The sequence below is a fragment of the Palaemon carinicauda genome, chromosome 30, assembly GCF_036898095.1.
Source record: "Palaemon carinicauda isolate YSFRI2023 chromosome 30, ASM3689809v2, whole genome shotgun sequence".
Classification (NCBI taxonomy): Eukaryota; Metazoa; Arthropoda; class Malacostraca; order Decapoda; family Palaemonidae; genus Palaemon; species Palaemon carinicauda.
The window spans coordinates 47,291,422-47,305,097 of record NC_090754.1 but is presented as its reverse complement, the minus strand read 5'-3'; the positions used below and the strand labels follow the sequence as shown (position 1 = coordinate 47,305,097).

Here is a 13,676-nt window from a genome sequence, read left to right as displayed (position 1 = left end):
CTGCTTTGAAAAAGATTTTCCTAGTGGGTTTTAACATAGACTTAACCGACTCTTTGTTAGCTTCAATTCCGAAAGCCTGTGCCAGACTGAAACCGGTTACTCGTCCTACCCCGGTGACCTGGTTCCTTAATGATGTACTCAAATTGGCTTCGGATACCATTAACAGTTCTTGTGATTACATTCCCCTTCTCAGGAAAACACTTTTCCTGGTGAGCTTGGCTTCCGGGGCAAGAATTTCGGAACTGGCAGCCTTGTCGAGAGACCCGGGTCATATTGAGTTCCTTCCTTCGGGAGAGGTCCTTCTTTCACCTAACAAATTCTTTTTGGCTAAGAACGAAGACCCTCAGAACAGATGGTCCTCCTGGAAAATTGTTCCCCTCACGCAAGATCCGTCTCTGTGCCCTGTTACTACTCTTAGGTCTTATTTATCCCGGACCTCCTCTAACTCCTCGGGGCCTCTATTCGTTAGAGAACAAGGTGGTACCATTACTATTAAAGGGATCAGGCAACAAATTTTGTATTTTATTAAACAAGCTAGCCCTGACTCTTTCCCTCTTGCACATGATATCAGAGCGGTTGCTACTTCGGTGAACTTTTTTTTTTCACCACATGAATTTTACGGACCTTTCCAGGTATACAGGGTGGAAATCACCGTCAGTGTTCAAGAAACACTACCTTAAACATTTGGAAGCCCTAAAATTTTCTACAGTAGCTGCAGGGAGCGTAGTTACTCCCAGGTGACTCACATGTTAATGCCTTGTCATTTTATCTCTCCCCCTTACCTGCCTCATTTATACCCTATTTGTATTCGTTGGTTTCGCACCTGAATACTATTATTATATTTGTAAATGTTTAACTCCTGAGTATCTGTATATATTATCACTCACGGCATTATTATACCTTATTTGTCAGTTGTTCTACCAAGTGGATTTATGTTCCTTTTAAGATACCCTTATAATTGTTTTGTGGCACTCATCTCTGATTAAAGCATCCTGTATTTCCCTTACGCTTATGTTTTTTCCTTTATCTTGCCAGTTTGGTGACATTTCTCTTGTATAGATTCACTGGGCGGCACAGGTTCGAGCCCAGAAAAGGGATTTTGACGTAGGAAAAATCTATTTCTGGGCGAGGGACCTGTGCCGCCCAGTGAACCCTCCCAGCTCCTCTCCCTTGGAGTCCCCAAACTTTGGGTGCTAAGGAGTTGGGTTCTGAGCGGATGCAGAGTTGGTGGTGCCGAGTGAGGTTGAACGGCTCTCCTCTATTGGGGTCTTTGTCGTGGATGAATCTAAATAGTGCGGGACCTCTGGATTATACGCCCAATTTTATACCGACACCAATAGGTGAGCGAGCTAGTTAACCTAGCACTCCTTTACATTTTTTCTCTGGTATATTTAGCAGTAAATTACCTAAGAATAAGTGCTAAATGGAGCTTATTCACTGGGCGGCACAGGTCCCTCGCCCAGAAATAGATTTTTCCTACGTCAAAATCCCTTTTATGGGTGGTATGGTTATTATTATTATTATTATTATTATTATTATTATTATTATTATTATTATTATTGTTATTATTGTTATTCTTATTATTATTAGTATTAGTATTAGCTAAGCTACAAGTCTAGTTGGAAAAGCAGGATGCTTTAACCCAAGGGCTTAGAATTATTAGAGTTGGTTATTATGACTACTTGTACTGCAATGCCATTTCTTTGTGTTGTTTCTTTCTTAGATCCCCATCTCGTCGAAAGTCCAGATCAAAGTCTCGTTCCGAGCGGTCAAGGTCAAAGTCAAAATCCAAGTCGTCGTCGTAACAGCAAAGATCAAGAAAGGTCTAAAGATGGGAGAAAAAAGAAAAGAAAGAGGACAACAAAGTCCTGAAAACAATAACAGAGAAGGAGGAGACTGCCAGTGAGGAGAAAGAAGATACTAAGGAGGAGGAATCGAAGGCAGATGATAAAGAAAAGAAAGAAGAGAAGAAAAGAAGGAGGTTAGATAGAATTCTGGCTAACAAAGTTTATTGAATATCCCAAGAGGTCCTTCATTGTACTGTTTTTGTAATTTGTGTTCTTTTAATATTTTACGATATAAGATAGACATTTTAAGTTTTAATCCTTAAACAGTTTAGTTAATAATGGAATTTTATTACCTGAGCACATCTTGCACCAACCCTGGTATTACTTATCTTGTACGGTACACTTCACCAGACATGAAACAATCACTGCTCATTGTGGAGGCTGAGGAACCCTTTTTAAAGTAGGCCAAATTTCGCCCAATCATACATACATACATACATATACCAAGGCCCTTCCCCCAATTTTGGGGGTAGCTGACATCAACAAAGAAACAAAACAAAAAGGGGACCTCTACTCTCTACGTTCCTCCCAGCCTGACAAGGGACTCAACCGAGTTCAGCTGGTACTGCTAGGGTGCCACAGCCCACCCTCCCCCGTTATCCACCACAGATGAAGCTTCATAATGCTGAATCCCCTACTGCTGCTACCTCCGCGGTCATCTAAGGCATCGGAGGAAGCAGCAGGGCCTACCGGAACTGCGTTACAATCGCTCGCCATTCATTCCTATTTCTAGCACTCTCTCTTGCCTCTCTCACATCTATCCTCCTATCACCCAGAGCTTTCTTCACTCCATCCATCCACCCAAACCTTGGCCTTCCTCTTGTACTTCTCCCATCAACTCTTGCATTCATCACCTTCTTTAGCAGACAGCCATTTTCCATTCTCTCAACATGGCCAAACCACCTCAACACATTCATATCCACTCTAGCTGCTAACTCATTCTTACACCCGTTCTCACCCTCACCACTTCGTTCTTAACCCTATCTACTCGAGATACACCAGCCATACTCCTTAGACACTTCATCTCAAACACATTCAATTTCTGTCTCTCCGTCACTTTCATTCCCCACAACTCCGATCCATACATCACAGTTGGTACAATCACTTTCTCATATAGAACTCTCTTTACATTCATGCCCAACCCTCTATTTTTTACTACTCCCTTAACTGCCCCCAACACTTTGCAACCTTCATTGACTCTCTGACGTACATCTGCTTCCACTCCACCATTTGCTGCAACAACAGACCCCAAGTACTTAAACTGATCCACCTCCTCAAGTAACTCTCCATTCAACATGACATTCAACCTTGCACCACCTTCCCTTCTCGGACATTTCATAACCTTACTCCTACCCACATTAACTCTCAACTTCCTTCTCTCACACACCCTTCCAAATTCTGTCACTAATCAGCCAAGCTTCTCTTCCGTGTCTGCAACCAGTACAGTATCATCCGCAAACAACAACTGATTTACCTCCCATTCATGGTCATTCTCGTCTACCAGTTTTAATCCTCGTCCAAGCACTCGAGCATTCACCTCTCTCACCGCTCCATCAACATACAAGTTAAACAACCACGGCGACATCACACATCCCTGTCTCAGCCCCACTCTCACCGGAAACCAATCACTCACATCATTTCCTATCCTAACACATGCTTTACTACCTTTGTAGAAACTTTTCACTGCTTGCAACAACCTTTCACCAACTCCATATAACCTCATCACATTCCACATTGCTTCCCTATCAACTCTATCATACGCTTTCTCCAGATCCATAAACGCAACATACACCTCCTTAGCTTTTGCTAAATATTTCTCGCATATCTGCCTAACTGTAAAAACCTGATTCATACAACCCCTACCTCTTCTAAAACCACCCTGTACTTCTAAGATTGCATTCTCTGTTTTATCCTTAATCCTATTAATCAGTACTCTACCATACACTTTTCCAACTAACTCAACAAACTAATACCTCTTGAATTACAACACTCATGCACATCTCCCTTACCCTTATATAGTGGTACAATACATGCACAAACCCAATCTACTGGTACCATTGACAACACAAAACACATATTAAACAATCTCACCAACCATTCAAGTACAGTCACACCCCCTTCCTTCAACATCTCAGCTCTCACACCATCCATACCAGACGGTTTTCTTAGTCTCGTTTCATCTAGTGCTCTCCTCACTTCCTCTATTGTAATCTCTCTCTCATTCTCATATCCCAACACCTGCACTATACTACTCTTGTCTATATTGGCTCACAATCCACTACTAGACAATACCAGAATCTATCTACTGTGCTTTTTTTCATCTGCTTTTCTCTTTCATGCAGGATACTTGATGCTACTACCAGTGGTTCATTCTTCATTTCTCTGTTCTTATTTTCTTTGTAATGTCTGCTGTAAGCTCAGGTCTTATTTGCAGCAGTTTTGGTACCACATTTTTTCCCCAATTTGTCCCAGAATCTCTCCGGTTGGCTTGTTTTCTTTGTTGTCTGTTCCATTCGTTTTTTTTTAAACTATCCTGATCTCAGCTTTGATAAAGCCCTCTGGATTTTATATAATGTACCTGAAATATTTCAGAGCAGAAAATACAGATATAGATGAACATATACAGTTCTATTTCGTAAGCTATATTAAGATTCATTTTTCAATATTAAACTTAGCCGGTGATCATATAGCTGCAACTCTGTTGCTCGACAGAAAAACCTACGGTCAAAATACGCCAGCGATCGCTATGCAGGTGGGGGTGTACATCAACAGCGCCATCTGTCGAGCAGGTACTTAGTACTCCAAGTAAACAAAGAATCAATTTTCTCTCTGTCGGGCTACTGACAAGACCTACTAATACGCTGTTACTAACTGGATTTGTTTTCACATCTATTTGGTGAAGTACACTATTCTAGTTTTGAGCTTTCGCTATGCAGGGGTTTTATCTTCATCTCAAAACTTGAACTCGTTTTGGATAGATTTAATTATGGTGACAAAGAGAGTATGGACTCTCTTTCACTTTTAAATGGCCGACCCTTCCCTTAGACGGAAGTGTGTTTAGGTTTTTAGTAATTTTGCTTAACACGTTATAGATCTATATATTTTATATCTCTCCGCCTTTATTAGGCCTCTTCGATTAACTTTCCATTTATTATAAACATATAAAAATAAATTTTTATGTTTTGTTTATATGCGACCTTTCCTGATAGTAGGCGGTCCTAACTTGGAACCGAAGTTAATCAACGTTGAGCCCGTTATATCGTATTTAGCCTTTAAAGAATTTAAAACTTTTTAAATTTAATGTTTTATGAAAGAATTTCTTTGATAGTCTTCGTACTGTTTTCAAAGATGAACTAACGTTTAGTTTTTTAGACTACGCAGTTGTTGACGTTCAGGACGTTCAACATGCGCTCTATCGTTACGATAAAGAGAGAGTGTATCACGGTTTCACTTTGCAGTAAGAGTAAATCGATTCTGACGTTTCGTTCATTCTTTCTTAGCTTAAATGGTTTAAATTCTAAATTAAAGGAACTTTTTATTTGGAAAACCTTTCAATTTTTTCCTTTAGCCAAATAACATGTTTTTTTGACGATATATAATTGGGCTCTTCTCTCAGGTGCGAAATCAAGAGAGAAAGAGAGAGAGAGATAGAGACGGAGGGAGAGAGAGGAGAAAAAACGTTCCGTTCAAGCGGGTAACGTTGTTCTCGTGTTACTCTCCTCCCTAGTCGCTGTACGGGGAAGAAGGTAAAACGTTTCTAGGGTTTTATTCTTGTCCCCAGGCTATGTGCGGTGAGAGATTGTAAACGTAGTTTATTTGAACTAGTGTTTAGTCTCTTTCCCAGCCACTGAATTCTTTATCTTTATATATGTTTTCTGTTTTTGCTAGTATTAATGAGCTGCATTATACGACTGTTTTCGCAATTACTACCTTTTAATGAAGGGTAGAATTGCGTGTTTCAGGTAGAAATCAGTAAAAGTTTCGATTTCAGTGAAATAAGTGCAAAACAGAAAATCGAAGTGATAAAGTGATATGCGCAAAGTGTTACAGTGTTGCGTCCGAGGGTTCGTCTGTTCGTGCCTGTCGTTCACCTAGTCCGGGACCTCTTGCAAGCTCCCAAGCCCAGGGGAGAAGTAATGTCGAACGACTTATGGGTTCGTCAGGCCTTGATCAACGAACAGACGTTTCCCTCCGTGGTTTCGGGCGTATCTACCCAAGATCCCCCCACCCACACAAAGACGAGAGAGCCCATTTACTTCTCGTCTGCGGAAGAGGTTTCTCGTAAGAAACCATGGACCAAGGTCTCGCAGCTTATTAAGCGTAAGTCGGTCCCTTCCGCGCAAGTCCAACAGCCCAGTTGTAGCCACTGGGTCAGTTCGGACTCGCTGCAGTCTTCCGACGACTGCTCACCTCCTAAGAGAGGCAAAGCGGTACCGCAACAGGCAGTAACACCGTCTGTTGCCGCACCTGCTACTGTAGACCCTAAGTGGTCTTTGCTGCAGACCATGCAGACACAGTTAACATCTTTAATGCAGGACTTTCGTGCGGAGAAGGTTGACGCTGCACCCGTTAGCCTACAACCAACCACGGTTGTGCGTTCAGTTGACGCTGAGGCTACCTTCTCCCGCACTCCAGCTGTGAGAGTCCCGCCACCCATGCGCAGTGTACCCTGCCAGCCGCATGTTGACGTTCAGCGACGCACGGAACCCTCCGTTGACGTTCGCGAGTTACAACAACAACCTAAGTTGTTTTGTTTTGACGCGGTGCGTCAACCTCCGCATTCTAGAGTTGTTTTGACTGCTCAGTATAGACAGTCAAAGCAGTCTCGAGTGAACACTGTATGTCCTCACGCACCTGTTGTGGTTGACAGTTCAGTAGTTGACAGTTCACAGACTGTCAAGCAGTTACATGACGTTGCCTTCTGGTCTGCTACTAATGCACCAGTGAGAGACTCACTGAGATAACCTAGCTTTTATCGGACAAGGTTCCTGTAGATGAGAAAGTGCTGTTCTCCCTCCTACTGATATTCCTTTGAGGACTCTGTCATTTGGAGAGGAGCCTTAAGCTGCTTAGCCTCCTATGGACTTTAATTAAATCATGATGATTTTTTAAGGATCTTCGTCCGGATCTTGTAACTGCTGCTCCTCGTTCGCCTATACGTCAGAACTTACACTAGGCCTAGCTACTTCGAAGCCGTTGTTGTTAAGCTAGTGCTCTCTCGCTCTCCTAGAGAGCGTTACGTTGGCTAGGCGACTGGTTTTTGCACCAGGAGGAGTTTTAGGGATACAGCCTTTGATTTCCCTTCTTTTAAACTGGCTTATAGAGCGAGAGTCTGATAGGACACGAGAGAAGTTCTCGGCTTGGGAGTTCATGCCTCTGCCCAGATAGACTTCTCAATTCTGGTAGACTCGCCCTGGCGCCTAGCCAGGAGACGCTCCAAGTTGTTTACAGGTCAACTTCTCAACTTTTGTCGAGCCCCTGAAGTTTTGCTGTACTATTATGTCACACATAACAAGGCTTCCAGGGATGGTAAATGGTTCCGTCTCAGTCGCTAACCCCGTCTGTTGCCACACCTGCTCCCGTAGACCCTAAATGGGCTTTGCTGCAAGACATGCAGTCCAAGCTTGTGTCCTTGATAGAGGACTTAAATGCGGAGAAGAACCTTCTGGCCAACAACCTTCCAACCGGTTGGTTGTGCGCCCTGTTGACGCTGAGGTATCCTACTCGCGTCTGCCAGTTGAGGTGGTTCCTCCACCGATGCGACCCAGTGTGGGTTGCCAGTCGCACGTTGACGTTAAGCGACGCTCGGAGGTGGTTGTTGACGTTCAGTGTGTCACTAGGAAGACGTTCAACAACCAGCAGAGGTGACTTGTTGTGACGCAGTGCGTCAACCTCAGCAACCCGGTAGGGTGTTGACAGCACAACCCAGACAGTCTAGACAGTTTCGGGTTGACGCTGTACTTCCTCGCGCACCCATGGTTGTTGACAGTTCACAGACTGTGCAGCAGTGCCATGATATTGCGTCCGGCTCCGTCACGCATCCACCAGTGCGACCGGATTCAGCGAGTCAGACGTTGCCCACTCCGTTGCCGTTTCCTCATCAGTTTCGGATGAGGAACCCTCTGATGAGGACGTTGCTGAACAAGACGATCAACCCCCAGCCCTGCTATCCATCCAGAAGATGCTGAAGAAGGAACGCTGCCCAGTCAGGCTGTGGATGAGTCTGGTAGGGACACTGTCATCCGTGGATCAATTTGTGTCACTAGGAAGACTACACCTCCGTCCTCTTCTATACCATCTAGCTTTTCACTGGAAAAAGGACAAGACGCTAGAAGCGGTCTCGATCCCGGTTTCCGGAAAGATAAAGTCTTGTCTGACTTGGTGAAAGGACTATATCAACCTTAGAGAGGGTCTTCCCCTGACTGTTCAGACTCCCAACCACGTTCTCTTCTCGGACGCATCGGACGTAGGCTGGGGTGCGACATTAGACGGTAGGGAATGCTCGGGATTATGGAACTCGAGTCAAAGGACAATGCATTTCAACTGCAAGGAGCTACTGGCAGTACGTCTGACCTGGAAAGCTTCAGGTCTCTCCTTCAAGGCAAAGTGGTGGAGGTGAACTCGGACAACACCACGGCTTTGGCGTACATCTCCAAGCAAGGAGGGACCTACTCTCTGACATTGTACGAGATCGCAAGGGACCTCCTCACCTGGTCAAAAGGTCTAGACATTTCACTAGTAACGAGGTTCATCCAAGGCAACTTGAATGTCATGGCAGATTGTCTCAGTCGGAAAGGACAAATAATTCCAACAGAATGGACCCTCCACAAGGATGTATGCAAGAGACTTTGGGCCACCTGGGGCCAGCCAACCATAGATCTCTTCGCAACCTCGATGACCAAGAGGCTCCCAATATTTTGCTCACCAATCCCGGACCCAGCAGCAGTTCATATAGATGCCTTTCTACTAGATTGGTCACATCTAGATCTATATGCATTCCCTCCGTTCAAGATTGTCAACAAGGTACTGCAGAAGTTCGCCTCTCACGAAGGGACAAGGTTGACGCTAGTTGCTTCCCTCTGGCCCGCGAGAGAATGGCTCACCGAGGTACTTCGATGGCTAGTAGACGTTCCCAGAACACTTCCCCTAAGGGTGGACCTTCTACGTCAGCCACGCGTAAAGAAGGTACACCAAGACCTCCACGCTCTTCGTCTGACTGCCTTCAGTCTATCGAAAGACTCTCGAGAGCTAGAGGCTTTTCGAAGGAGGCAACCAGAGCGATTGCTAGAGCAAGGAGAACATCCACCCTTAGAGTCTACCAATCGAACTGGGAAATCTTCCGAAACTGGTGCAAGTCAGTATCCATATCCTCGACCAGTACCTCTGTAACTCAAATAGCTGACTTCCTCTTATATCTGAGGAAAGAACGATCTCTTTCAGCTCCCACTATCAAGGGTTACAGAAGCATGTTGGCATCAGTCTTCCGTCACAGAGGCTTAGATCTTTCCAACAATAAAGATCTACAGGACCTCCTTAAGTCTTTTGAGACCACGAAGGAGCGTCGTTTGGTTACACCTGGTTGGAATTTAGACGTGGTACTAAGATTCCTTATGTCAGACAGGTTCGAACCGCTACAATCAGCCTCCCTGAAAGATCTCACCTTTAAGACTCTTTTCCTGATATGCTTAGCCACAGCTAAAAGAGTCAGTGAGATTCATGCCTTCAGCAAGAACATCGGATTCTCATCCGAAACGGCTACATGTTCTACAACTTGGTTTTCTAGCCAAACACGAGCTGCCTTCTCGGCCTTGACCAATATCGTTCGATATTCCAAACTTATCGTATGGTTGGAAATGAACTAGAAAGAGTCTTATGTCCTGTAAGAGCTCTTAAGTTCTATTTAAAAACCTTTACGAGGCCCGTCTGAAGCTTTATGGTGTTCAGTTAAGAATCCATCTTTGCCTATGTCAAAGAATGCTTTATCCTATTTTATCAGACTGTTAATACGAGAAGCTCATTCCCATCTGAATGAGGAAGACCAAGCTTTGCTGAAGGTAAGGACACACGAAGTTAGAGCTGTCGCAACTTCCGTGGCCTTTAAACAAAATAGATCTCTGCAAAGTATAATCGACGCAACCTATTGGAAAAGCAAATCAGTGTTCGCGTCTTTTTATCTTAAGAATGTCCAGTCTCTTTACGAGAACTGCTACACTCTGGGACCATTCGTAGCAACGAGTGCAGTAGTGGGTGAGGGCTCAACCACTACAATTCCCTAATTCCATAACCTTTTTAATCTTTCTCTTGAAATGTTTTTTTATTGTTTTTGGGTTGTCCGGAAGGCTAAGAAGCCTTTCGCATCCTACTTGATTTGGCGGGTGGTCAAAGTCATTTCTTGAGAAGCGCCTAGATTAGAGGTTTTGATGAGGTCCTGTTGTATGGGTTGCAACCCTTGATACTTCAGATCCTAGGGGTCGCTCAGCATCCTAAGAGGATCGCGAGGCTCCGTAAGGAAGACGTACTTAAAAAGGCAGAGTAATTGTTCAAGTCGACCTCCTTACCAGGTACTTATTTATTTTATGTTTGTTATTTTGAATAACTGCTAAAATGAAATACAAAATACTTAGCTCATAATAATGTAAACATGTAATGCTGGTCTCTACCCACCCCCCTGGGTGTGAATCAGCTATATGATCACCGGCTAAGTTTAATATTGAAAAATGTTATTTTTATTAATAAAATAAATTTTTGAATATACTTACCCGGTGATCATATATTAAAGGACCCTCCCTTCCTCCCCAATAGAGACCCAGTGGACCGAGGAGAAAATTGGTTCTTTGTTTACTTGGAGTACTAAGTACCTGCTCGACAGATGGCGCTGTTGATGTACACCCCCACCTGCATAGCGATCGCTGGCGTATTTTGACCGTAGGTTTTTCTGTCGAGCAACAGAGTTGCAGCTATATGATCACCGGGTAAGTATATTCAAAAATTTATTTTATTAATAAAAATAACATTTTAGCAACTATACTATTAATCTTGTCAATCAGTGCAAAGGCCTATATTTCATCAGTCATGTTGCCCATAGCAACCAAACCTCTGTATGCAAACTACTCTATCTTGAACAAGGATATTTACATTAAAGAAAATTGAATAACATATAAGCAATGAAAACTTATCCAAAATTAGTTCACTATTCACTTGAAGCATTTTCAAAGAAAGACAGTTGTCTTTCAAATTAAATCTCTTGCAAATTTTTCATTACTGTTCTTAAATTTCAATGACAAACCATGACCATGGTCATCTGAAAGAGATAAAGTCATAAGTTTATTGCGTGGGTGAAACTGTGTGATGAATTCTAACTCTACTAGTTTCTTACCCTCCGTTCCTAAGCTTCTCTTGTTGTTAATGACGAGACAATCACTTGAAAGAGAAATCAAAAGAAAAAAACCCTAATAAAAGTTAGAGGAAGCAAGATAAGAAACTCTTGTCTATTTTTGTATTGAATGCAGTGTGCCATAAGCACTATTCTGTCATTTGAATAAATCCTTTCCACTTTCAATTAGCCCTTATCAGGTTCTTATGCATGAGTGAATATTCTAGTCAAAACAGGGGAGCACCGTCTTATGGGCCTTTACTACTATCAACCCATAATCACAAGCAACATATTGAAATAAATAGATATTAAAGACCAGTTAGTTATTCAATTTCAAGACTTAAGAACTTCAATACTCAAAAACTAACGTGTAAATATTGTATGAAGTCTACATACCTCACGACCTCCTTGGAGATTTGATGGAGTCTTATAAAACCTATTTTCATGAGGCATTTTCATTATCAGGAAGATCAAATCCAGTAACACTGCCCAAGTCCCCATGCTTCTAGGAAGAGCTACACTGTGATCTAGTCAGGCGTACTTCCAATATCCTTGGTAGCAGGTTATGTAAGGTCTCTCGCCAGTTACAACATCACCTTCAGAAACAATTAGAAATGAGTTAGGAAACAGAAACACAATATATATTCTGTATTTGCTCTTCCAAATACTTCACTACAATCATGAGGTGTAACTAATTAGAAAATGTTGAAGCAAATATCAAACTGTAAAATAAATCAATCTACTGGTTCATGTTTAGCCTAAGAAGAGCCATGCAATGTTTTCTGAAAAATCCGTATCCATCATGTTTGTAAAGTGACTTGTGGGTGAAGAAGTGGCTAATCTGTTGTTCCTATTAACATTGTATAGAAATATATGGTATTACTGGTTAAATAAACCTTCCTGAACTATTGCTGATCGTATCAGAATTGTACCAAACTAAAATTGTGAATAATATTAGAAATTATTGTAAGCTAAACCCCATAAGTTAACTTGGAAAAGAAATTGCTGTTATAGTTTGGAGTGAATTATAGTCTATCACTTCCATGTAACATTCTAAACTTCAAGTTCCTTCTTACTGATAGGATAAGTTAGGAAATAAAGGGGATTTTAAACCAACATCAAGGTGAACTAGAAGTCGGGTATTAAAAGTAGAGAAACATCAGTATGAAGTCAATGTTTATATTTCATGGTTGAAGACATCACATTTCTTTATAGTGCAGGTCGCTTCTACCAGTATTGGATTCTTTCTAGTAATAATCGGTCTTACAGTGTTTAAACTATAGTCCATTTCTTTTAGCGAGTCATATTTGCACCGATTTGCGGCGGTGCCCTTTTAGCTCGGAAAAGTTTCCTGATCGCTGATTGGTTGGACAAGATAATTCCAACCAATCGGCGACCAGGAAACTTTTCCGAGCTAAAAGGGCACCGTTGCGAGTCGGTGCAAATATGACCTGCTAAAAGAAATGGACTATACATTACTGTGCATCATATTGACAGCATCTTCTTCTGAAGCTTTGCGTGGGATTCTTAAACGCAAAGTTGAAAAGTGATAACCAATGGGACTGAAATTTTAAAATAAGTATTTAATTATACTCTTTTTTTTTTCAGGTTTGCAGTTTGTTCTCGATTTACGGAATCACCCGATGTTGAAAAAGCGTGGCAGGTAATCAAAAGGCTTAACTGAGACAATACTGAGTAAGGAGTAGTGTCATAAAACAATATTATTTCACTCATGATAGCGATGCTATCAATTTTAAGCTGTGCATTTATATTTATGTCATTATTTCAGGTCATATATTCTACAGTCTTTTTTTTTTTTTTTAAATATGTAACTTCAATTTTTCTAAATTTTTTTTTTTCAGCAATAATTTGTAGGGCTAATTAGAAATTGATTAATTATAAATTACCAGAGTTACCTATTTATATGTTCAATCCTGACACTAAGAAGTTCTGAAAGTGTAAAATTCATGTCAACCATGCATGATAATTAATAACAACTTGTAAGTGTTATGCCCTTTTCATGTTTTATGCTTTACCTTAGCTAGCTCTAGTGTGTGTATGCCTTTCATCTTGAGAGGTAATATTCAATTTTAAATATTTAACTTAGCCGGTGAATATATAGCTGCAACTCTGTTGCTCGACAGACAAAAAAAACTGTACAAAAAACTCGCCAGCGATCGCTATACAGGTTGCGGGTGTGCCCATCAGCGCCAACTGTCGGCCAGATACCATACTCCATGTAAACAAAGACTCAATTTTCTCTCTGTCGACGTGTCGACAAGACGTACTTTACTCGCTGTTGAAACCTGGAGTTTTTCCCATCATCTTTGGTGAAGTACTATATTCTGGTTTTGAGCTTTCGCTGTGCAGGGTTTTTCTTCAAATAAATCCTTGAACTCTTTTTTGTAACGGATTCATTGTTGATGACTTAGATCGTTTTTGGAATTTTCCCTTGA

At 41.9% G+C, this 13,676-nt stretch overlaps 1 protein-coding gene across 4 annotated transcripts in view; it reads left to right on the top strand.

The window, feature by feature from the left end:
- LOC137623085 (serine/arginine-rich splicing factor 6-like) overlaps nucleotides 1–13,219 on the top strand; it is a 63,224-nt gene extending 50,005 nt beyond the window's left edge. For 2 of the 4 annotated variants that reach the window (XR_011040547.1, XM_068353740.1), the window contains exon 6: nucleotides 1,724–2,247. Coding sequence is in view for 2 of the 4 variants with exons in the window: in XM_068353740.1 (XP_068209841.1) it covers nucleotides 1,724–1,805 (82 nt within the window). In the remaining 2 variants the exon portion in view is untranslated. Of the gene's footprint in view, nucleotides 1–1,723; nucleotides 2,248–12,828 lie in introns of those variants that run through there. The other 2 variants (XR_011040546.1, XM_068353741.1) reach the window with 2 other exon arrangements.
- The last annotated feature ends 457 nt before the right edge of the window (nucleotides 13,220–13,676 follow it).